Genomic DNA, 26,827 nt, shown 5'->3' with positions numbered 1-26,827 from the left:
GAGTAAGAGTTTAGCTCAGATATGAGTTTTAGTCTTTACTTTTTTCCTAGCTTGGTGTGGATATTGCCAGTAGTTAAATTTGTGCTATGAGAGGAGCACAAAACATGATCAAAGGAATCTAAAATATATTAATATGTACATCAACTTTGACCTAGAATAAGCAGCAAGTTCTTGATGGAAATGAACGATTCTTTGGCCTCAATTACAAGTTTTTTTCTTATAAAGATCATATTGTCCAATTTATCTCTAAATTATATCCAATTGCTGTTGCCTACCTGGCTTGTGCGTGTGTGTGTGTGTGTGCACACATGTACACAGTACCTGGTACTTGTTAAGCTGGGAGAATAGAGAGACATGTAGCATGGCAGCTAAAGGCACTAGCTTTGAAATCTGCACAGTCTGGCTCTGCCATTTATTAACTAATTACTTTGGTACAAACACCAGTTTCAGCCCAAGTTTCCTATATATATCATGGGAATAAAATATTTATCTCATAATCTTTGCTTTTCTCATAAAATAATGAAAACGTATGTTAATAGATGTTCTGTCACCAAGATGCTTTGGAATCTTGGAATAAATGCTATTTGTCAAAGTTTATTCCTTTAACAGACTAAATGATTTGATTCCATTCTCTTTAATCTGTAATTCCTGGTGTTACAAAGCTATGTAATTGTAAGGGTTTTTTCTCAAAGGATGTATCAGTACCCCTTAAAGTACATGTCAAAACAATTGGTATTGCCAGCATCTACCCTTGCCCCCATTCAAACTTGCTTCTACTGCTGATGATACACTTTAAATAATAACTTTTAAATGGGTCACAAAGTCACTATAAGGTTGTCTAATTTAGTATTCACTTTGAGATTTTTGTGAAATCACACCCAGAAACACCTTAATGATTTTCATTATGACTGCTAATTATTATGTGAAGATTTCATTGCATTTGTCTTACCCTCATTGGGTGAACTTCAAGTAGTTTGTGATGGCTGGAGCACAGCATATGCCTGTGAACGGCAGAGATTGAGCTGAGAAGGTAGAAAGGGGCTTCTCTGTGAGAGCTTATTTAAAAGAGTTAGCATGTTATCTTTGAGGCATTGGGGAGTCCCTGAATGTCTTAAAACAGGGGAGTAGTACAAGGATTATAATGACATCCATCAAAACCACCTGGAGGGCTTATTAAAACAAAGTGCTTTACAAATCCTCAGGTTGCTTCTGATCTGGGGCCATACTTTGAGAAGCCCTGGATTAAGAAACATGAGGTTTATTGGGTAGACTAAATAGTGGAGATAGATACTAAAGAATATGCATCTGGGAAGGGACTGTAGAAATGGAGAGGTGGCAGGTGATTAGGTAATCGGTTACTAAAATAGAGTTGACCTGATTAAGTATATAAGAGTTCTCTCAATTTTACTGATTGTTTGCTTACATAATGTTGATGCTGTTAACAAAATAGACTGTAGAAGATGCAGGGTTTTTTTGTGTGTTTTTTGAGGGGAAGGAAAGATGATGCATGAAGTTTAGGAGACATTGAAGTTAAAGTGTCTGTCATGCAGGGCCTCTCAGGCAGGGTCTCTAGTCCCACTCCCCACATAAGAACACAGGATATGGTGAGGCCAAAAAGGAACACCCACGAAGCCATAGCTAGGGGAGTCATACCACTATAGTTTCGCTGGCGGCTGGGTTGGAGACACAGGAAGCAGGAGCCACAGGATCCACAACCTGCCGTCCACTTCTCTGCAATCTGCAACCCACACTCCGCCGTGCTAACTGCAGTCCGCGCTCGCCAACCACCATCTTCTTGCTAGCGCCCATTTTCTGCAAGTGTAGCCACGGCAGTTATATTAGTGGCCAATGGCTCACTGGTTACAGCTGACGGCCAACTAGCCACAGCCTGATGGCCATTTACTACCCTAATGAGCACCTTTCCATGTGAGGGCGAGAGCCTGGAAACTGCATTCCTGGCTCTGTCCCCAGTGTCTATGGAGAAAACCAAAAATTAAATACATGGATTTGGAACGGAGCAAACCCTTGTGTGAACGCAAAGCACAGTGACACAGTGTTCACAAAATATAAGCCATCCGCTATGGACAGAATCTTCTTTACACAAAGTCAACTATAGGTTGTTTTATTATAAATGTCATCAAAATCCAGAGCAGCTGAGAGGTATGAATCACGGTGTTGTGGGGACAGAGCCCCAGAAAGCAGTTTCCAGGCTCTCGGCCTCACATAGAAAGGTGCTGGCTCAGGTAGTAAATGGCCATCAACTGTGATTGGATGGCCATCAGCTGTGGCTGGTTGGCCATCAGCTGTGGCCATTGAGCCGTTGGCCACTAATATAACTGCTGCGGCTACGAGGAGAGCCGAGGAGAGTAGGGGAGCAGAGTCGAGGAGAGCGGAGGCGAGTCGTCAGTCGGTTGGCAGCAAAGCGGACAGCAGGTCGCATGTCCGGTGAACCCAGCCTCCAGTGAGACCATACTGGTATGACTCCCCTACCTATGGCTCCGTGGGTGTTCCTTTTGGGTCTAGCCACATCCTGCGTTCTTATATGGGGAGCGGGAGTAGAGACCCCGCAGGCCGCCCCGCACGACACCGGTGTTCTTGTGCAGGGAGCAGGAGCAGAGACCCCGCGTGACTCCCCGCATGAGAGTGTAATCTTAAAAATTCTTTAACATTTGAAAAAGAGTATCAGAAAAGCATTTACATTATACAGAAATCAGGAAACAAACACAAACATAGGTCAATTTTGGTGTACTTAGATAATTAGAATATTAGCCAATTAAAATATCAATGTTTGTCTTCCTGGAACATTTGTAAATCTGAGTCAACACACATTCTTCTGAGATTTGTTCTGGTTGGTGTAAGAAAAAAATATATAATGTTTCGTTTTTCAATTTTCTTTTTTCTAATAAAGGGGATGAATAAATAAAGGCCAAAGGGAGAGGAAAAATGGGATGTCTTCATTTGTTTTTAGTGATTGCTGATACATTTAAAATATTTTTGTTAAAGTTAGTTTACATTTGAAAGCAACCATGAATTTTAGAGAAGAAATTACTTACATATGTAGTCTTTCGTGATCTTCTTATAATAACTCATTTAATGTGGCTGTATTTATATTCAATCAGATGAGCTCTTATGCTCTGAGTTTCTTACACAGCCACACAGGAGACTTAGGCAAGAGAGAACATGGGCATCGAGAACCAGAAACCAAGTGGAAGTCAAATGGATGCAGAAGAAAATAGTTAGAAGAGGAGAAAACTGGGAAAACAGAGAGGCTGGGAAACTCACATTCTAGCTGATACCCTAGATTAAAGAGATTGGACTTTGAAAGGGGCAGTGCCTACAAACGATGGGTGAAAGATGAAAGCTAGATGTTGATAACTTACGTAGAGCAAAATCAATGGTTATATAATAGAAATGAAAAGTAAGTAACGAGACTTCTTAGCCAGGGAAGTCAAACCACCAGGAAAACTTAAGAGTGTCACAGTAAAGAGTAAGAAAGAGAGTGGGAAGATGTTGGAAAATACATTGTCCCTCAATTGCTACAGTTCACGAGGTAAGCACCATTTGTTGAGGTAAAGTTATTGTTATTTCAAAATCCTTACGAAATTCCACCTCAGAGGGCTGTGAATATTATAATTGTGAGGGGCACACATCATTTTAGGTTGGTTATTCTTGTATACTTGGGTAAGTTAAGCGGTGATTATATCCCACAAAGGAAAATAAATTCTTATCACCTCTTTAATTCTATCTGAAATATGACATTAAAATTAAACAAATAAAAACAAACAAACAAACAAAAACAATAATCAAACAAACCCAGATAATAGCCTCTTCAAATTGAAGAGAACTAAACTATCTCCTAATCTGATCTTCATCCCAGAGTAGGAAACTATCCCATGGATTTCCTCCCAGGCTATGGTGCTGGTGTTCTTCCAACTGACTATGGTTGTCCAGCTTTCCATACAAAGGGAACATTCTACAACTTAGTTGAAATACTATTAGGCCCTAGAACCTTTTGTGGGTGAGTGATGCTGAGAACGAAGCATGACCATGCTACAAGTCATTATGAACCTTCCTTTTTGTAGTTCTCTCTTGATCTGATCTATATATCACACAAATACGGCAGAAACAAAATCTGCAATACCTAAGAAAAAAAGAAAATTATTAGTACGAGTCTATTTCCTCTTTATATGCCTTTTAAACAGCAAATTAAAATAATAAACCAGTTAGTTTCAGAAACAGTTAGCATCTACTAAAAATAATTTAACGGTGATAGCTGTCAGTATAAACAAGGTGACTCCAAAAGCAGATACTAGAATAGATGACTAATATTTTTGTTTCAAGAAATTACAAAAAAGCTTCAACGTGACTTATAAACTTATTAAGTGAATGTATCTGAAATCTTTATTGCACTCATATGCATTGCTTAGAGGTGATAAAATAATTTATAGAATTATTTTAAATACAATTTGAGAATTCAAACTCTAAGATTTGAACTTTAACTAGCAAAAAATTCAATAAATTACAAGTGTGCTATGCTTTCTTAACAAAAACATTTATCTCCATATGATGGTGAAAGCATTAAATAGTCCATTTGAAGACAGGATTTCATTGTAATTAGCCGTATTTTTTGAAATCCCTTGGGGCCATGGAATGCTGTCTGCCTTATACCATTGCTCATAAAACTAATGTGATCATCAAGTATGTTACTTTCAGGACAGATTTGGATCCTTGTATAATTACTAACCAGGCAGGCCCTTGGAGAATCAAATTGGGAAACAGAGGAGAAAATATTCCAAATCACCCTCAGTCACTGGGGGCCGGGGAAAGGTGGGAGGGGCATACAGAGTCATAACTGAGGCAAGTATGAACCAATGTCCAAATTATGTTCTTGCAACTCTCCTGCTAGAGCTTGGAAAACAGCCACTCCTCAGCTCAGATCCAGGTATCCCAGTTAGAGACAATTTATGTTTAGTAGCAGAGGTTCAACGAGCAGCAGAAGTAATTTGTCTGCATGTTCTAAGAATGTAAAAGCTCCCAAAATGTATCAGTCTGATTGGGTTGCTAGTGCTCTGGCTTAAAGATCTCTATGATGTTAGCTCTTTCCTATAAATAACTTTTGAAAAATATTTTACTAGGGTGATAGAACAGGCCATCTATTAATTCTCATGGATTCTACTTTATAGAATGATTACACAGTACCCACTGACTGAATCAAAATACAAACTCTCAAACTTCTGTAACTCTCATAATGTGGAGGGTTTTACAATTTTTTAAAAAGTTGTATATATATTGGACATAATTGTAATGAGAATTTAAATGATTACTCTCATATGCAATTTGTTGGGCTCTAACTTGAGTCACAAAATATGTTGACTTTCCTGATCAAAAATTTTAGAATATAGGTTTGGATATAAGTTTTAGAATACAGTTTAAAACACTTAACTAGCTATTTTAATTTGGTTTGTGGTTAATTAACAAAACATATTACTTTTCTATAAAAGAGCATGTTTGTCATTTGCCTCTCAATTCATGAGTGTTATACAAGAATTTTGCAGATGACAAGGGACATATTAAATCAACAATCCTAATTCCTTTTCATACATGTTTATATATTTTGATCCAAAGAAAAAGTGATTCTTAATAATCCTTGGGCAAGTATTATAGTATACAAATTAAGGAAAATTCATACAGTTATAAAAAGTAAATTTAGAACTAGGAGGTGTGGAGAACTTCGGCCTCCTAAATTTAGTGTTTATCTGGTTTTTGAAATACTTAACTTTGGTAAATTATTTTCTCTTATAATGTTTTACTATTATATTTGCTTTTACTATAGTCTTTCTTCCTTTTTAAAGTGTGAATATGTGCAATAGCATCTCTTTTTAAAACATTATTTTTATCAATCGGTTGAAGGATGAAAATTATTACTGTAAAAGTGATTTGAGTACATTGGAAGCATACAATGGACTGAACAGGTATATACTTTTACTATATATAAAGCATCTTCCTTGACATTTAGCCTGAAGTTTTAAACATAAATTCATGACTCACCGCAAATATTACCTCCCATTTTAACATAGGCATAGCCATCTACTCCCCAAGAATTTCCCCATGAGTTCCGCACAATCCAATATGGAGTACTTCCTATAAAACACAAAATGACAACAGACCCAGAAAAACTCATGTTTGCTGTGAATGTATGCTTATTTAAAGTTTATTTCTTGACCACTGTAGTAGCTCTGAGGAAACGATTAAAACTGTAATGTAACGCTAACTTAAGCTAGCTAAGTAAACTTGAGCCATACTTAGTGAATGGAAAATATGTTTGAATTCATTTCACTTAATACAGGGCCGACATAACATGAAAATACATATATTCAGAGAATTAGGAATAGGATAAAAAAAGAATTGCTAGATATGTGTGACAAATTATAGGCACTTCTATTTTCTTAACAATTATCTTAACAATTTTCTTAACAATTATCTTAAACATTCCAGAGGGAAAATGTACATTATTTACATCAAGAATTGTCATCATTTTAATAAGGTATCCACCAAAATTGATAGGGAAAACATGATGGCTTATTTATATTTGGAAGTCTACTGAAAGGTTGTAAATGTTTTAGGAGGACTCAGACACAGGAGGACCAAATTTCAACATTTTAAAGGATGGAGATCATTTGTCATTCAGAGTTTAAGCTGGAAAGTAATCAATCAAGTCTTATCAGCACTTACCTGTTTTATCAAACCCAGTTATGATAACTGCATGATTTGCTTCTCCACTAGAGCAATGATGCTGTATTATGCCTCCCAGATAATCTTGCCAACTCACTGCATCTACTATCCCTACCAAAGGGCCAAAGGTAAAAAGTGCTTTTGCCATTTCGTCTTCTTGGTCACTACCAAAAGAGGAAATATTTCGTTAAGGAGTTTAGTGTTTTAAAGTAAGAATATTTTACAAAAATGACCTCTTTAATCTTTGTATGGTTAGGAGTTGGTTTGGTTGCAATTACAGAAGACCTAAGCCATGGAGGGTAAAAGAAATCTGGGAGATTGGCAGTCTAGAACTGCAATGGGCCTCCAGCGTATCAGGAATCAAGGCTCTTTTTGTTATTGTTCTGTCATTTGAGGTTTCCATTCCCAAGGTCAATTAATGGTACGAGATGGCTGTTAGAGCTCCAGGCTTTGAACACATTTCAGACAGCAGGAAGTAGAAAGGAGAGATGCCATATTGCTGTTGAAAAGACTTCCCAGAAGTAACACACATTCTGTATATATCTGCATGGATTTCATTGACTAGAATTCAGTCATATGCTTAAATCTAGATTCAAGGAAGATGGGGAACAGAGTTTTGCAGCTGGCTGGCAAAGTATCCAGCTATAATATAGGGATTCTTCTCATAAGGAAAGTGGCATCTCTAAGACTGGATGCATGGAGATATCTCTGCCACACCAGGTGAAAAATCAAGAGACTGATCAACTTATGTTAGTGAATGTCAAATATAGAAATTAAAGGGAAAGTTTACCCAAAAGTGGCAAATATAATTATATGATAGAACACATGATAAGATGCCAGGAGAAGTGGTACTATATTGTGAAGACTTCAAAAGACAGTTATTTCTTTCACACATGGACATCTATTGAAAAAGTCTTATGTTACACAACAATTTGGCTTCATTAATTTTGGAAGTATGTGAGTAAACTATTATTTACATTTTGAAAAGTCAGCTTTCTGGGTGAAGAACACTGAAACCAAGTTACTGATATTTCAGACCATGAAGATAGCATTTGGTAGTTTATTGCTGAAGTAAGACATGGGTGGATTAGTGGCTTGAAAGAGTATATAATCCTTTATCAGCTGGAGATCAGTTTTTATCAAGGGGATTTTTCTCCAAGATGAGGAAAAAACTGGGATTAACAGTGGAATTTACTGACATAGAAACTACACATTCATTTTACATATTTAATTATGTTACTTTTTAGCTTGAAGATTTGCTTTTGGAGGCTCTATGAGCAGTCATTTCTAATTTTTGCTACTGTAATAATAATCAGTATTCATTAAAATTACCCTGAGATAAGTAAATTTATATAATTCTTAAAAAGGCATCATGGTAGGGTATAGGCTTTGAAGTTCTATATACCAGGGTTTAAATTCCAGCCATATGCTGGAGTCATTCCGCCTACCTTGCCAAATCAATATAAGAATAAAATTTATAGGTATAAATTTTGTAGCATGCCTAACACATAAATTACTCTCTATGCTTATAATAAACATTGTTTCCTTCCCTCATTTCCAAGTTACCTAATAAACTCATTTTGCTCAGTCTAGGTTTTAGCGTATAATATATATTTTATTGTATTCAATTAAAAATATTTTGTAATCCAATGTGACAAATATGATAATCTCTGTATTAATCAGAACACAGTGTCTTCACCTTTTGTAAGATAACAAAGATATACTGTAAATACAAGACTTCAAACATCCAGTCATAGGGACATCATGATGGAAGGAGAACGATCAAGAAGGAGAAATATTTTTTAGAATGCAAAAGGTAATTAACATTGTAGAATCAAAGAAACAATTTGGAAATAATCCATCCTTTAAGGCAGAGCGAAAGAAAAGATATCAAAGATACTGGAAACTATGAAATAGGAGGACATGCCATAGGCAGGCAAATAGTCCATTTAGCCCCAGAACTAACACCATTGTTTTCACTTGTCTATTAGAAAGGTGTTGGCTTTTAATTAAGTTCAAGTATACTCCAAACAGCATCTTTATTCCCATAATTACCCCAATATAGTACTATGAAAATATACATTGTTGATAATGGATATATTATTAAGCCTTGTTCCATGGTCTTACTCTTCATTTAACAGATCAGTAAGATACAAATCCTATAGTCTTTAAAGAATTTTCCCAAATTTTACTGTCATAAAGATTTGGTGATGAAGGCCAGTCTTACCTATTAGAGACCCTTGAAGAGTATGTAGCTTTCCATCTCATCTTCCCTAAAATTCAGTGTGATATATTGTGCTCTGGTTTTTTGGTCCATTGTTATATGTAGTGGGTTCCTTCCGTTTTTATTTAAATAATCAAGCTCAGATTCTGAGTTGTGAAATGTCTTTCTTGGGATCTGATAAACAAAACACTACATGAAAAAGCCTGGGTCTGAATGGTCATTTTACTTTGACTAGATGATGTTATGACTCAATGATTTTTTTTAGGTCTTTTGAAGTTCTGCACAAGATTTTATGGAATTTTTGGCAGTAAGCTGTGCCCTGGGCTGAAATTGTGGGAAAACACTAAAAAACTAAGAGCTCACGGCCTTAAAAATAGAAGTAAAGGGAAAAGTATGGGCTTCAAAGTTGGACAGATAGGCATTCTAATCTGGCTTTACTGGCTGTGTGATCTTCCCTGAGTCGCAGGCATTTCAGACAGAAGTGGTGATGTTTAAGTGCCAGGGGCCTGGACCAATGCCTGGTTATGGCAGATGCTGTGGAAGAACTTCCCACATCCTTGGCTCTTATCAGTGGATGCAATCAGCCAGGCTTCCAACAGGGAGACTCAAACTCTTTGCCTGAGGTCCTTCTGTCTCAAAGAGCCAGGCAATCAAGTCCACTCCCTCTTCTATCCCAGCTGCACCCTGAACTCATAAATCATGGGAGGTGATGAAAATCAACTTGGGTCAATAACTCTGAAATGCACATTTTACCCTGGCCCCAAGACTTCCAGCTTACCCTCAGTACTAATTTGCTTAATAAGGAAACCCCTACTTTCCCTGTTTTGTCTCGTTTCCTTATTCCCTTACCAGTGCTTCCTGGATCACTTCCTACATATCCCAAATGAATTCTTGATATTCCCTCCTAAATCTGTTCTTTAGACTTTCATGTCTCAATTAATGGTAATTCCATTCTCTTGATCATTTTATTATGATAAAATGTCTAGGACCATTCTTCTAACACTCTGTTCTAAGGTAATTACTTAATAACTTTTCTTACCTCATCTCTCACTAGTCTACTCCATCTTCTCTCCACTATAGTCACATTAGCTTCCTCATTGTTCTTTAAATATGCCAGACATGTTTCTGTCTCAGGGCCTTTGCACTTATAGTTCCTTCTGCTTGCAATAGTATTTCCTCAGCCATCTGCATGGCTAAGTTCTCACACTTCTTCAGGTGTTTACTGAAATGTCATCTTTTCAATGAGCCCCAACCTAAGACTTTAGACTCCCCTCCCTTTACCCTGATGTTTTCTCTTCCTCCCATGGTTTAATCTTGTCCTCTTTAGAAATTATTATATCTAATAATATATAATCATACATATTTTCATTTGTTTTGTTTGTTGCCTATCTCTATCACTAAAATACAGTGTTGAGGAAAGGGCTTTTTTTTTCTGTTTTGTTCACTGCTGAATCCCCAGAACCTAAAACAGTGTTCAGTAAATATTTGAATGAATGAATGACTAAATCAAAGAAAGGTCTTCTTGCACAGTCTATCACAGTTAGCATAGCATTATATTATCAGTGTTTAATGTTCAGTGTAAACGTAGAGATTTTTATAGGGACTGCTTCCTTTTTAATCAAAGGGTTGGATAAATCCTTTCAGGCCCAATGCCAGTGACCCTTGCATTCTCTCTCTCTCTCTCTAACTTTGCCTGTTATTTTGTTTCTTCCTAACTTGTTCAATACATGGCAAGGGATTCGCTGAATCCCTTTTTAGTGACATTTTGAAAATCGAGTTCCTTCTTGTACACATGCTTCACTTATACTCTCTAGGAACTAAGAGCGTATAGAGGCACACTTTCTCATTTTAGAAAGTGTGTTACCTTTACCCTCAAAGATGTTGAACACAGTGACCAGGCATATTTTACTATAGCTCCTGTCTACTCTTCTGTCTGTGGAATTGAAACTTTCTGGTGTATAGTTCCTAGGGTCACCCCGAGAACCCTTGTTGGGGACCAGGGGCTTTGTTGACAATCTGCCAATCCTCAGCTACACTTATGCTTATTAGAGGGGTCTTGTTTTGTTCAAGGGTCCTTGATTCCCTTCAGATCCCATAGGTAGACACTATGTGGATTAAGAGATTCTTTTATACTTAGTACCAATAAGTTATAGGGCAGTCTGTCACCGCATCCAAACTTAATTTCTCTGTGTTCTGTTTCAAAAGACTGCAAAGCTCCCTTTATGCGTGCACGTGCACACACACACACACACCCACACACACATACACATTTTTTTTTTTTTTAAATAAAGCCACATTTTGGTTGAGTCTTCCTTTTGAAAGCATTTTATAATGATTTTTTTCCTCTGAACCTGTCCAAAATCATCTTAGCCTTCAAGTTCTAACACAAGTTCTCTTCCTCAGCCTACCCGTCTCTGTCCCATTGTGCGCAACATAATCTATCTCCAGTAATACACACCTACTAGTTTCTAAAGTGAACGTTTCCGTTTGTTTTTCTTGTAGTTGATGGCTTGAAAATGCAAGGACCATAGAGGGTGTTCAAAAATGCTTCTTGGTAAGTAGACTGCTTAATATTAACTAGAGCATCTATACAAAGCAATTTTCGATTGATTCAGAAGGAAGATTGAAGATGGAAATATACTAATGGTAACTATAATACCTAAATTTGGCAAGAGGAAGGTGGTAAATATAAAGTATAGCTTTAACTGGATTTAAATGTGTTAATTTAACGTTATCACTAGTATAATGACACATGAAAAAATAAGTAGAGCATATTTAAGGAACAACATTCATAGCACTCCACGGTGACTGGCAATTTGTTTCTCTAGAAGAAAATAGGTTTTAAAACAATTACAAATATGCAGTGATAACTTCAATCAAGTTATTAATTCTGAACAGTCAATAGATCATAAATTAAGAAATAGGGAGAAAAACACAGTACAGTAAGACATTTACCTGAAGTCATGAGCAGAATAACCTTTGATTGAAAATCCAGACTGTGTATCAGAAAAATAATGGCACAGGCCACTCTGTGCTTTAAATGGGTATTCTGAATCTCTCACCAGTTTTACTTGCGTCTAAAAGAAAATAATCACCCAAAGTGTTCTCTGTCACGCAATTGTTTTTAAAAATCAAATAGAATTTGCTGCAATGTGTCAAAATAAGATTCAGCTTGGCCACACTGTTATCATGTGGCTATTCATTGGGTCACCTTAAGATCTTAAATTCAATCTTTAGGTATTTGTTATGAACATCCTAGGGAGAGTCAGTATTTTCACTTCTCCTTTACTCTTGTTTTTCCTGTACCTTCCTTCCCTAGAATCCTCGCAATCTAATAGTAAAGTCTTATCTTGCTCTTGAGAGTACAATAGGGCAGCCCATTTTCCTTCAAGGTGTCTAGTTCTGTATTAGGAAGTCTTTGAGACTCATTCAGCACAGTGGGTTATACACAGGCAATGGTTAGGTCAAGTGTTCTTTCTATCCACTTCTCTCTGTGCTGTTCATCTGGCATATGTTACGTATTGTATAGCCGTCTGTACCGACTTCTTTTCTGAATGTTGAGTATGTGGAAGGGAGAGGACACAGAATTCATAACTGCCTATTATACAGAAAAGCTTCTGACATTCAGTGACTCAAATCCAGCAAATTAATAAGGGAAGGATATTTGAGTTTGGGGAACTTAGCTTGAAAACCTTTTACAAAACGTAATAGCGCCCTCATTGGCTGGTTTCCCACAACTGATGCTGGATGTAGGACAATGTCAGAGAGTATCCTTAGAACGCTGAGGGACACTGGTGTACTACTGGGTAAGCCCTCCACCGGGAGGCAGAGGACTTGAGGTGCAATTCTGGCTCAGTTACCGATCTGGCACTACGATCTTACCTCTCAGGTCTCATCTCTTCATCTATAAAAAAAGAGCTACTAAATTAGCTGACCTCTAATGTCCCTTTTCACCTTAATATGCAGAAATTCTATGGAAATGGATAATAATATATTCTCATCTTTCTGGGTCACTATGTGACATGTATCTGCAAAAATAAAAGCATCGTTGGCCTATTAAGAAATGTTAAAAAATAAACATAAATCTTTTTCGGAAAACAGATCTCAGGTAAGATTTTTTTCACACTTTGAGCATGCTGACTGACATGCCTAGAAGCAATTCATTTTCAACTCTTCTGATTAATTCAAGCTTTCGTCATATAAATTTCTAAACTGAAAAACATTATTTAGTAAATGAGAGTAAACTGTTAGAATTCTGAATGCACATTAAATGAGCAAAAGAGGACGTAAAGAGTTTAAAAGGCTGAGAAACTAGTCACCTTATTTAGCCAGTTCAAAGCATTGAGGGTAGACCCTCCATTGCAGCCGTAATTATTATATGAACAATCAATGACCTGCTGTACACTCAGATCTTCCAGAGGCTTCCCTTTTATTGCATATGCTGATTCCACCACACCTACCACACTGAAGGCCCAGCATCCTCCACACTGTTTATAAACAGAAACAAAATGGTATTTACCATCAGATAATGTTCAAATCAAGTTTACCAACATTTTTTCAATATCACAAGTTATCAAATCAAACAAGTGAGCAAAATCTGGAGGACCTACAAAATACAGATGCCCATCTTTTCAATCTCCAAATTGAAAAAAAGAAAAGAAAACCGCAATTTTCTTTTAAGTGTCAAAATCAAATAATTAAAGGTAAATTGGTACTATCACTATTGTAAATTAGACAATGCAAGATAACAGTGAATTTTAGAGACTGACACAAACCTAGAGTGATGCAGTTTTAAAAGACTAGTCAGTTCATTGAACAGATGACTTCAGTTTCTAAGAAGTGTACCAGCTCCCACCCCATTCTCCCATCCCTCTTGTTTCTCCCGAAGCCGCTTCTGTGTCATCCGCCATCTCTGCCCCAAGGATGGAAGCAGTGATGGGGTGAGGTGGGTCATGGATATATGTCATATATTTTGTACTCATTATTTGATGGACACAGAAGCTGAATGAATTACTTTTTAGGCTATCAAGATGCCAGCATGTGCATGTTATGAATACACGTGAAATCTCCTACTGATAGAAACCCATATGAGTCATTCCTCATTCAAATATTGGCTGGAAATCTTCCTGAGTCTGGATCTATTAACTTGCTTTTATTGGACAAACTAGAACAGAAGAATAAAAGAGTTACTCTTGAAAGAAAGGGAGGAGATGGAAGACATGGAAATCAAGGATAAGACACAAGAGAGATGGAAAAGGCAGAGGTGAGCGTAGGATTTAGAACTGGGTAGACCTGACTTAGTCATAGGACTATATACTGCAGAGTTGGCAAAGGAAGGAAGAACAAGTAGCTGTCTTTACAGAGTGAAGTTTTGAGCAACTTTATGGTTTTAAGTGGCCTTATTTATATCTAGATCTGCAGTGCCCATATTATAGTAAAATATTCACTAAGGGACTCTACTGCAGAATCTCCACCCCTTGATAAATGTGAATACAGGTTGCCAACACCGTACCTATAGCTAGCTTTAGTTTACCTACCTTTGGTTTCCCGAGGAGGGCAGTTCCTGCTCAAAAATTTCTCTCTAGTATACTCTTTTAATTAAAGATTCCTAATTACAAGTTCTCCTTTAACACAATGTGGACACGCTTGGAAGGATTGGATTTCAGACCATTTCATACTTGATTATGAATGAAATAATAAAGCAAATGCTTTGGTGGTAAAATCTAATTCACAACAATATAGAATCTGAGAAATGAAAAAGGATTATCCTAAATAAATGGTGACTGAGAAATAGCTGGGTCCAAAATACTTTCTATACTAGGTGGGTACTAGAGTTATCGGGGTGATCACTTCATAAGTTATATAAATGTGTAATCACTGAATTGTACACCTGAGACTAATATAACTTTGTGTGTCAACTGTAATTGAAAAAACAAATTATTAAAAAAATACTTGCCATACAAGGGGAGGTTGAATGACCTGTTGAGGTTTCTGTGCAGACAAATTGAGACTATACGCATGTGGTTAGGGGATTGGCTTTCCTTCATCAGCTGACATTACCTATGCCGATGATGGGAATGCAGAGAGCCAGGGAATGTCAGCAAAGCAGATACCCACCCCCCTCAAACGTCTACCAGCTACATTGGTTCACTGCGTGCTATGAGAACACCCACCTACATCTGATTTCAGAGAACCTTCTCTCCATCACAATAACACGCAAGCTGCAGCCCTGTCAATTTCCACTCCCACAGGCACACTTTGGGTCTTTTTCAGGTAAACTGCTGTACTTATTGCAGTACTTATATATTTCTTAGTCATTTAACACTTGGAAAACTATGCTGCTACTTTTATTACTTTCTATCTTTTTTCAAATGTGTCACTAAGTTTTTAAACGCTGTGCCTTAACCTCATTCTCCCATAATCTCTTCGTTTTCACCTCATGGTTTTGCACAGGTGGTCATATTTAGGAAAACTTATGTCTTATTATAGCAAAACTGATTGAATTTCTAAGGGTCATAGATAAAGTGTATGATCCTGTAGGGATTAAGGTTTACTGTGGAGCTAAAGGGATGAGGCCTGAGAAGCAGGAAACACTGTCCATAAATGTGTCTGGAATCATGTTATTTTTTCAGTTTCCCTTTTAAATGACTTAAGCATTTAGTAGTCAAGTTTACCTTCTCCAGCCTTCCATCTGCTGTTCTACAGAAGCTTTGGTAACTGTGAGACAGCTACTGGGAAGCACCCCTGAGGCAGTGTGCTGGTGGTGATGGTAATTAGAGACAGAACACACCAAGGAAGGTTTATCTCAGAATATAAGACGGACTTAGACACCTGCCCCTCATTCCAACAGAGATTCTCCTCTTATTGCCATATTTTGAATGATTGGGATGTGATTTTACCTAGAGAAATTGTGGTTTCCATTATAAGTTTGATTGCAATTGACCTCAAAGGTGATTTCCCATGCTAAGATGATTTAAAAAGAAAAAAATCCTAAAACTTACTGTCTGCTGGTTTCTCACTTGCGTTACGACTTGCTTATCTCTCCAGTCAAATCTTAAAGGCAAAGACACGTCGGAGATGGACATTTGCACCGCCGCTGAGTATTTGGGGAATCTGGAAGTTTTGCTTCTTAAATAAGTAGCTGAGTAGAAACATTAAATGAAAAGACAATATTATATGATAGGGAGGGTCCCTTGGGGTTTTTTTTGGAGGAACTTTTCAAACAGAAACAGTAGCTTTCTCGTAAAGCCTGCCATCTGTGATTTTTGTATGTGCTTTTCCATACATGAAATGCAGCCCACTGAAAGCTAGAAAAGATTACAATTCATACAATAGTGCTGGAGCCGCCACATAAGATGACTTGTTTGATAGAACCAGGTTGATAATAAAGATGAATGTAATGGTTTATGGTAACCCATGGAACCACGGTGCCTTGAATAGAAACGGCACTGGAAAACTTGAATGAGGCAGTGTCCATTACAGACACATGGAAATGCTTATCTCTATAATATTTAATTCTCAAGGGATAATTAGAAGAGTGGCCATGAATTAATTTTCCTGCCAGCACCTGGTCCATGCTTGATACTTAGTTAAGTATTTAATAAATGCTAACTATTACTCAATTTTCTAGATTCACAGTTAAACAATTCCTCAAAAATCAAGGAGACAAGTTGAAATGAGGAAGCCAATTAACTAATACCACCATTATATCATACCTTTAAACTCTGCAGGAAATAAATATGAAAACTGATTTATTCCATAGACGGCAGTGGAATTTTCACTATGAGAAAAAGAATTCAAGTATCGATGCCTATTAAGACTTTCCTAAAAGAAAATAAAAGAAAAAAGCTAATTTATATCACCTATGTTAACTTTCCAATGCAATTTGTGTATAGCTAACTTGGAGATATTCTTCAGATGTAAAAGTCAAAGCTTGATTTATTTCCAGCAGATCACAATGAAATGGTCTATAAGATAATGAGATCAGATTTATAAGTGTTGTGTATTAAAACTACTATCTGATTCCAGGTATATTTTAGAGGCTGGGAAAGGTATGTTTTATCCATTTGTAATTCTTCTTCACTAAGCATGCTGAGAGCACTAAATATATGTTTGTTTAACACAGTAGCAAAAATAAAATAAATCGCAAATAAGCACTAGATACTAGTGGAAATTGTCACCAACAGGCACTCATGCAATTAAACAATTATGACGTTTGAAAGTGTATCTTTTTTATCTTTGTATTTCCCAGCACTAAGTAATGAAGTATGAAAAAGGAATGAGTAAATAATGAATAAATAAATCTGATTCTATTTGAGCTTTATAGAATCTCTATCTCATTTAAGTTACAAGGCTTTGTGAAAGAGATAGAACCCTGCAAGTGGTCCAGGAAGACTGGTTGGTTAGTCTATCTGGAGGGAAAATATGATCATTATTTACAGATTCCTCAGCTTTTGTGATAATTTATCTCAGGCCTGTCTTTTATGTGAACATGCCTCAATGTTCTAATACGACCCAATTGTGTGGGATAAATAAAACTTCAGGGGGCCACGATTTGGTACGTTTCCAACTCTAGTTCTTCTATATTTATTTTTGCATTTATCTGTTTATTGTGTGTCTGCCTCTTAAACCTATAAGCAAAATGAAGGCAAGGCCTGTCTGTCATTCATCACTGTGTTCCCCACACCGAGCACATACCTGGCATACAAAAGATGCTTAATTAATAACTGTTGATAAATAAATACATGCATGACATTTTACATACCTTATGCCATGAATAGCTTTAAGCTGTTTATTTTTAAGCAAGCTATCACTAGGACTTATCATAATCTTATTTTTTCCTTATCTTGATGAATCAGAGCTTTGAATATAATTTGGAGTGGAGAAGTATAAATACAAAGAATAGAACTGAAATGCAAAGCAAGTAACATAAGTCAGAGACAGCTACCGCCAAGTAATTCAGAGGATTCAGTTATTCTGTAAGTCTTGCTTGGCCATCTTTGTGAGCTGAAGTAACCAGGGAAGGCATTGAGAATGTAGGACACTGAGCATGCACAGTGTGTGGCAGCCATGAGAACGGGCCTCACAGACCTCCATCTACAGGGAGTCCAACTTCTGTAGGCTGAATTACCAGGATTAGACCAAAGGAGGCCACAGTTCCCATAGCCTGCACCTAGCCAATGACTAAGCAGTCAGACTGGCTTTTAGGGGAAATATGGCACTCCCCTGAAAGCTGGTGTTTTGATTAATGAGTCCCTAATGGCCTCTCCCACCCTTCCTCGGACTGCACAGCAGTCTAGCACACTTCCCCCAACCTTCCTTTCCTCTCTTCTTCACTAAGGGTCAGAGCTGCATTGCGGTCAGATGGCTCTCCCTGACCCTCCACCCATTTGTTCTCAGTCACTGATCCTGTGATGGGGAGGGGGGGAGAGACAGAGAGAGAGAGAGACCATAGATTGTTTTCATAGTAAAATAATAGTATCAGTATATCCAAGAATATTTACTTCCTCTTTGCTATAACAGCAGAACACACATCAAGTCCACCCAATAGTGGTTTCAAATGACTTAAATTTTAAACAGCATTGCATTTCATTTCTGGAATGAACTATTCTTTCAAGTGATTTTCCTGGTCTACCTCGATTCTTGCCGTTAGAGCAGATTTCATAGAAGCATCACAACCTGTGAGTCTGTAGTGAACTCCAACTCCCCATCATATTAACAACCCATGATAGAATCGACATAGGTAAAGGATCAGTTAGCATATGTTTTTAACATAAAGTAATGGAGGACGTAATAGTGGTCAACTGTATAGTAAATGTCCCTAAAGTCATACATATAAAATATTAAAATGAACCTTACCCTCATTGATGAAAGAAAAGATGTAGTTGTGAGGAATACACAGAAAACATACTAGCAGTTTTGAAAGGAGCAGGAGTTTGAAAAACAGATGCATCACATACTAGAAAAATGGGAGCTGAGAAATCAAAACAGCCTTCAAACAGATCTGGTGAAAAATAATTATCTTTACATATTTTTTGTTTTCTTTTGTTTTAACTGAATGTGCTTATTGAATGAGTTATATACAATAAGACATATCAGATTCCTGTTTGGAAGGAGACACAGGCCCAAAAACCTTGAGTATATTATTTTATGATTATAAAATTAGGAAAAACATGTCCTTTTGACATTAATAAATATTTTGTCTTAAAGCTCACAATCAACCTTATTGACACGCATCTGATTGGTCTATTCCAGAGTATTAATGCTGGGGTAAAATCTAAACATTATTATGAAGACTCTTCAGAATAATATGGAAAATAAATGAAATGCTTCCCCTTTATCTCAATCAGTCTCCACGAGGTGAACTTGTAAGGTGGCACATGAGTCTAAGGAGCCACAGTTCAGGAAAATCATAACTGAACAGGAGGATTCTCTGAGCTTGCTCAGTGCAGGCTCTGCTTTATTTATAAAATTCTGATTATAGAAAGCGGTTATCAGCGCCTCCCTCCGGAAGAAAAATGACAGGTTTCTTCCGCTCATTTTTGGTTCCTGTAACTGTGAAATGGGACAGCTTTGGAAGCAGTGAGAAGGGGTTCTGCTAAAAGGGGGTGCTTCTTCCAATCAAGAACACTTCGGACAGATCCATTAATTAGTTTGGGCGCATCATATAAATCCACAGTGACAAATCTTTACTGCAAAACCAAATCTTTTGCTTAGCAAAGTCATGGGAGGGAGCAAGACCCAGGCACGTGGGAAAGGGAGGGAAAAGTTCGCTGGGGTAAACCCAGTTCAGAAACCCCAGACGCGTCAGAACTGAGAGCAAGGGGACCACCCGGAGGGGAAGCAATCGGTGACCCCTCGGCCCCAGCCCAGACTTGGGACAGGAAAAGGCGAGAAGGAAACAAACGGGGAGACTCGTGCTCGGTACCCGGAAGGCGGCTGCCTGTTGCTCGCGGCTCCGCGGTCCAGTCCGGGTAAAGGTGTCAGCGGGAGCGGCTCCGCGGCCACCACCGCAGCAACACCAGCAGTAAAGCAGCCAGAGCCTCCACAGCGGCTCCATGGCAGCGCCGAGGCCCGCGGCCGTTTCCCTTTCGGTTCGTCGGCTCCTCCCCCTCCCGCGTTTGCGGGGCGGGAGCAGCGGAGTGGGTGTGCGGTTCTGGAGACTGACGATCCGTTAGTCCCCATTGCTCTGTACCTGGGAGTCTCTTAACTGAAAAGTGTTGAGATTCGCGTTTTGCGGGGCTGGGGTAGGGGAAGCATCAAGCATTTGACCACATGCTTTCTGGTTTCATCTTCCATCTATTAGAGAACAGCCTGAGTCTTTCTTTATACAGTAACATGCAGATACGAGCTATTGGGTGTCTTGCACTTCCAGTCCTTTATTTTTCTCCCTTTTATCTCAAAATGAAAGCTTTAGGCAGTAGTTGAATTTAACTTAGCGTTATTCCTGTTTCTTCTGCGCTGATCCCGCACCTTCGGAAGCTAATTCTGAAATAAGGTTTGCGAATTTGCACACACATCCATTCAGTAGACGTTTATCAATACGTAACAAAAATGTACAGTTGTGGAACTAATGCACAATTTCGTGATTGATTATATTATGACCATTTCAAAACTTTTCTCCACTTGCACAGGAAGATAGGGATAGCAGCTACTTCTTAAGTTTATGGTGAAATTTAAATAAAGTAATCCACGTAAAACACTGTAAAATACCTGGCACATTTTAAGTGCTCAGTGTTACCCTATTTCCCTGAAAATAAGACCTAGCCAGACAATCAGCTTTAATGCATCATTTGGAGCAAAAATTAATATAAAACCCAGTATTATATTATATTGTATTATATTATATTAAAGAACGGGTATAATATTATAGTGAAATAAGACCGGATCTTATATTAATTTTTGCTCCAAAAGACACATTAGAGCTGATTGTCCGGCTAGGTCTTATTTTCAGGGAAACAAGGTAGCTGTTTATTTTTAAGGCAGCTTTCCCAGCTCATTATTGTTACACTGCATTCCACCTGCTCAGTTTAATTCATAGTAACACATTCTTCGTGCTTTCTTTTCCTTGTGTTTATTATTTTGGAACCATATCACTTTGTATTAATCCAATGCTATGGACCATAGAAGGAACAAAAGAAATATTCAAATCCATCTTGGCAGCATCTTAGATTAAGGATTTACTTGCTAGTGGAAGGGGGGACTCCCTTTTGAAGGGCCTGGGTGACTTCAGCTGTCTATTATCACACGTTTTGGATAACTCTTGGAACAGCTCATCTCTGTTTCTCCAATTTAAAGTGCACAGAAAATACAAATTCTAATTCAGCAGTTCTGGAGTGAATCCTGAATCTGTTTTTCTAGAAAGTTCCCAGGGGCTACTGCTGCTGGTAGCACAGGCCACACTTTGTGTGGCAAGCAGTAGACTACACACCGCTGCTACTGTTTCTCCAGTTCTCTTCACACGACAGGGAAAGTGGGAAGAGGGCTGGGGTATCTACTTCAGAGAAAATCCTATATTCTATTTTGGTTATTCCATCTCTGCTTATTTTCTTGGAAAGTGAGTAGGCAGTACTCAATATTACTGAGTAATATTATCTTCTCTGGGCCTCAGGACCAGCTGTGTAGTTAGCGTGCCCAGCGTAAAATGAAAATGGAGGCCCCTTATTCATATATTACCATGTTTCACTGAAAATAAGACGGGATCTTATATTAATCTTTGCTCCCAAAGACGCATTAGGGCTTATGTTCAGGGGATGTTATCCTGAAAAATCATGCTAGGGCTTCTTTTCCGGTTAGGTCTTATTCTTGGGGAAACACGGCATTAAGAATTTCAAAACAGGAACAGTAGGACATTAAACCAAGCCACGGGTCTTTCTAAACACAGCGTCCTGTGTGACTGCAGAGGCCATGCATCCACAGAGGCAACTTTACTGGGACTTTCTGTTATAACCTTTTTAAAACAAGTCTTCTAGAAGTCTTCAAATTTGATGTCATAACACTCTTAAACTTTGTAGAACCACTGTCTGATTTATATCTTCAGTTTTTACCTAGGTACAATGAGTCATGCTATTCTGTGATGCAAAATTGGTAATCAAAATAAAGTACATCTGTTCTGGGTATTAAGAGCAAAGACGTGGAACTTTTCCACATGCATGTATGATGAGATATATTGCTCTTGGAATTTATGGTGATAAAGATTTCATTTAGATAGTAAGTTTACAAATCAATGTCCATGTCAACCTCAGTAGTTCTGCAACTAGCCCTTTCTTGTAAGTCACGAAAGCTAGCACTTAAAAAAATAATACAGAGGTTTGCATTCAGACCACAACTACAGTTTACTGACAACCTACTGAGCCAAAAAAGTTTAAACATAGGCAGTCATCCTTATCGCAGCATAAGTGGTATTGTAGAAAAGCCATTTGAATTAAATTCGCTTCCTACACTTACATCAACGTCTGTTTATTAAGCATCTATTAAGTGCCAGGTATTGTTCTATGTAATGAGGATTCATCAGTGCATAAGTGACTAAAGAGACAAAATTCCTACCCTCATGAAACTGGCATCCGGTGAGGAGAGGTGCACAAAAATGTTAGTAAAAGTGTTACAGGGCAATAAAATAGTATAAGGAGAGTCAGAAGTAAGAAGGGCTCAGGTTGAAATCTTAAGTAAGGTGTTTGGGATAGATCTCCCTGAGGAAGAGACGTTTGAGCAGAGACTTGAAGGAGGTGAGAGTCAGATATTTGGGGAAGAGAAACTAAGATAGCAGGAATAGTCAGTGCGATGGACTTGAGGTGAAAGTATACCTGACATGTTCCAGAAACATCAAAGAAGTCAACCTGGATAAAGTGGAGAGATAGAGACGGAGACTAGAAGGTGAGGTAAGAAGCACACAGTTCGAATAGGTCTTTGTGTATTAAAGGGTAATCAAACTTATTTATTAAAAAGTTTTTTGAAGTTTGGAAAGGCTTTTATCTTGAAAAGCGAAGGTTACAAGTATCTGATAAATTTTAGAATAAACACTGTAAATCTATATAGGAGGTGTAACTTTTTCATTAAATTGGCAAAATACCACATGGCACTTCCTTCACTCCTGTATGAATTATCTATTACGGCATAACAAATAACTTCCTAACTTAGTAGCTTCAAAATACTAACATTTATCATCTCACAGTTTCTGTGGGGCAGATATCTGGGAACAACCTAGTGGACTGGTTCTGGCCCAGGCTCTCTCATGAGGTTGCAGACAAACTGTCAAAAATGCTGCTGTCACCTGAAGGTTTCTCATCTGAAGGTTTTAGGGGGTGGAGGGTTCAATATAAAGCTCCGATCGCTGTTGGCAGGAGTCCTTGTTTCTTCTCAGGCTTTTGGAAAAAGGCCTCAGATCCCTACCACCTGGGCTCTCCAGATGGCTGTTTGTGGCATGACAACTGTCTTGCCTCAGAGTGAGTCATTAGAGAGACTGACAGAATGGGCAAGAGGATGACTAAGATGGAAGCAGCAGTGTCTTCTGTAACTTCATCTTAAAGTGACATACCATCCCTTCTGCTCTTGGTTGCACAGACCCAGGTGCGATGTGGGGGATGGGAATTACACGAGGATGTGAATACCAGTGGGTGGGGCTCCTTGGGTGCCATCTGGAAAGACAGCTACCTACCAAAAACTCATCCTTGACTTTAGCTGCCCAGTAACGAACATGGTCATTTTTTGTGTGTGTATGAAAATAATCAGGCAATTCATCCATTTTCGCAAATGCTTCTCAACCTCTGGTATTCAAATTATTATTTGGTGTTATTTCTATTCTGTCATGAGTCTTCTGGGTTTACTTCAGTTTTGAATCATTCTACTTCATTTTAAATGGCTTTGCTATGGAGATAGTCTGTTGTCGTTTGAAATTTTTACTTAATAAACACATGTGTTTATTATTATGATTTATCAAGCATTGTACTAAGCACTTCATAAATATTACCTGTTTTGAATTCTCATAAAAAATCCTTGCAGTAAATAGTATTATCATTTCCATTGTGTGGATGGGGAAACTGAGACACAGAAAAGTTAAGGTGCTTGTTCAAGGTTATGCATATAGTAATTGGTAGATCTAGTATTTGAATAGGTGGAATGTGGCTCTTGTCTATGCCATCTCTCTCCCTAGTTCTTCATCATCATTTTTATGTGTTTCATGAAATTCTGTACCTTCTCAAGATATGCATTAATGCATTATCAATGAGCACTATAATTGCATGAGATTATAAACTTCAAATAATCAGCTGAAGATTGTCAAACAATTTAAAACAAATTGAGAAAGATGCGGATGTTAAGCTGCAGAAAATATTTAAATGGGTATTAATTTTATGAGATGAGTTCTTTTGTGATTGTTTTTATGATACGAGGAATCGTGCATTCCTGCACCAGCTCCTGACTGCAGGGTTTCAAGTCATGCATACACTGATACGAAGGAAACTTGTGCATTAACTCTAATCCTTGCGGCAACCTTGCAAGATAAGAATTATTATCCTCACTTTCCAAATGTGAAAACTGAATGGCAATTAGGAATTTATTCAAGATCCTAAGCACTAAGTAAGTGGTCATGGTGAGATTAAATTGAGCTGCCAGACTTCAGAGCCCATGTATGCTCTTTCTGCTATGCCAGGCTGCCCTCAATTACTCCAAGGCATATATTGTGGGGGGTTTTCATTTATTTTTTTATTTTGTGTTGGCTTTTCTTTATTAATCATACCTTTTGTAGTCCACTATGAGCTTTCCATATTCTAATATAATTTACAGGAAAGCATGATACTCGGTAAGACACTTGAGTCATTGTACCACCTGAGTTGAAAAGGTGTTTTTGTGTTTTTTTCTCCATATGTTATGGGAAGAGAGCTTATACTTCCAAGCAATTAAGTAGTTACTGTCTGGATTGAAAGATTTGATTACCTTTGGTCTTGGACTTTACACTGAAAAGTTTACTGATACCATGAAATCCCTCCACTCTTTTGTCACTGGTGTTGACCGGGTTCATAGAAACATTGCTGTTGCCCTTAACCTTGTGTTGCCAGCATTTCATCAGGACTACATAAATCCTGAATATAAATATGTGTTACTTAAATTTCTAGGCCTGAGACTTTCAAGTTTCCTTTCTGGCCGAAGAGAAAAAAATGCTATCTGAACAACCACACTAATGGGCAGGATTTGTTAGGGTTTAGAAATGGCTCATTCCAGTTTCTTAGCTGGTACAGGGGAAACTGGAATAGGGGAAAGGATGCAACAGGAGCTACCAATAATGCAGTAAAAAAAAGGGAATGTGGTAACTCCACTGACCAGCTTCTAAGGAGGAGGGAAAACACCATTACGCTTGAAACCTATATAATCTTATTAATCAATATCACACCAATAAATTTAATAATAATAATAAAAAACTATTAGTGAAGCCATAATGTATACCTTCATCCTTCAAACAGTTAACGGAACAAAATGCTCTGAGAGACACCTGAAACCATGACTGGTTTCTATGGAAACCTCAATCCATTTCTATTCTGACATTTGAATAAATGTGAACAGAGGAACGTTTTAGCTTTGCTGCATTATATATACTGTGGAGACAGAGCTAATGGGTTTATCTCAGGACCATTATTGACTACTTGTAGCAAAATAGCATCAGTTATCTCCTCATAGACACAGACTCTTCCGTAATCCTAAGTATTTTAGAAAATCTGGGATTTGTAGGTAAAAACAACATGTTTTACATGACAATAATATTTTACAGAAGCCTAAAACATCCTTTCTCTCTTATGTAATAACTTCATGTGGCAGAAATTTTTGTGATCTAAGAAATTTATCCTGGTACCCTTTATTCTGAGTATGTCATTAGTACTAATGTACGTTCTGTTTTGAATAGCTCTCCATTCCCCTTTAGTTAAATGAAGCCTGTAAGAATTATATACCTCTTGACTTCTGTTGCCTATGCAAAAATCACATTATCCCAAAGATCAGATGTAAGAGAAAAGGAAGATTTGTAGGAAGAGGACAGCATATAAGAAATACAGTCTTTAGGTGGAATTTGTATAGATGAGGGGGACTCATGCTGACTGTAAATCTAGTTTTACACTTAACAGTTCTAGAAAACTTACTCAGGCAGCATAAAAAAAGGGAGCCACTTGCTGCCAAACTGCACAGTTCTTTGTATATTTTAAATAACAGTCCTTTATCAGATGTGTCTTTTGCAAATATTTTCTCCCAATCTCCTCATTCTCTTGATATTATATTTTACAATACAGAACTTTTTAATTTTAATGAAGTTCAGCTTATGATTTCTTTCTTTCATGGATTATGCCTTTGATGTTGAATCCAAAAATTCATTACCATTCCCAATGACATTTAGGTTTTCCCCTATGTTATCTTCTAGGATTTTTGTAGTTTAGCTTTTTACATTTAGGTCTGTGATCTATTTTGACCTAATTTCTTTTTGCATATGGGTGTCCAGTTGCAGCACCATTTGTTGAAAAGACTTTCTTTGCTCCATTGTATTGCCTTTGTTCCTTTGTCAAAAAGATCAATTGATTGTATTTATGTGGGTTTTTTTTCTGGGGTTTCTATTCTATCCCATTGATCTATTTGCCTATACTTTCACCTATACCACACTGTGTTGATTACTTTAGCTTTATACTGTCTTGAAGTCAGGTAGTGTCAGCCTTCTGACTTTTTTCTTTTCCTTCAATATTGAGATGAGACTTCTGAGACTTTTGCCTCTATCTATAAGCTTTAGGATCAGCTTATCGATATTCACAGAAAAACTTCCTAGGATTTTGATTGGTATTGCGTTGAATTCACAGATAAAATTGGGAAGAACTGACACCTGACAATATTGAATCTTTCTAT

The 26,827-nt window shown here is 37.6% G+C and overlaps 1 protein-coding gene across 1 annotated transcript; it reads right to left on the bottom strand.

The window, feature by feature from the left end:
• Positions 1–2,888: 2,888 nt before the first annotated feature.
• CTSO (cathepsin O) lies at positions 2,889–20,123 on the bottom strand. The gene is made up of 8 exons (XM_019733267.2): positions 19,884–20,123; positions 16,672–16,780; positions 15,958–16,097; positions 13,276–13,443; positions 11,912–12,033; positions 6,733–6,896; positions 6,049–6,141; positions 2,889–4,141 (listed from the first exon to the last, which is right to left on the bottom strand). Exons 1-8 carry the CDS (start codon positions 20,013–20,015, stop codon positions 4,107–4,109), a joined length of 963 nt encoding a protein of 320 aa, XP_019588826.1. The 5' UTR covers positions 20,016–20,123; the 3' UTR covers positions 2,889–4,106.
• Between the last annotated feature and the right edge of the window lie 6,704 nt (positions 20,124–26,827).

This window comes from Rhinolophus sinicus, linkage group LG07, assembly GCF_036562045.2.
Source record: "Rhinolophus sinicus isolate RSC01 linkage group LG07, ASM3656204v1, whole genome shotgun sequence".
Classification (NCBI taxonomy): Eukaryota; Metazoa; Chordata; class Mammalia; order Chiroptera; family Rhinolophidae; genus Rhinolophus; species Rhinolophus sinicus.
Note: the sequence above shows the minus strand (reverse complement) of the source record. Positions and strands in the feature narration are given on the sequence as shown.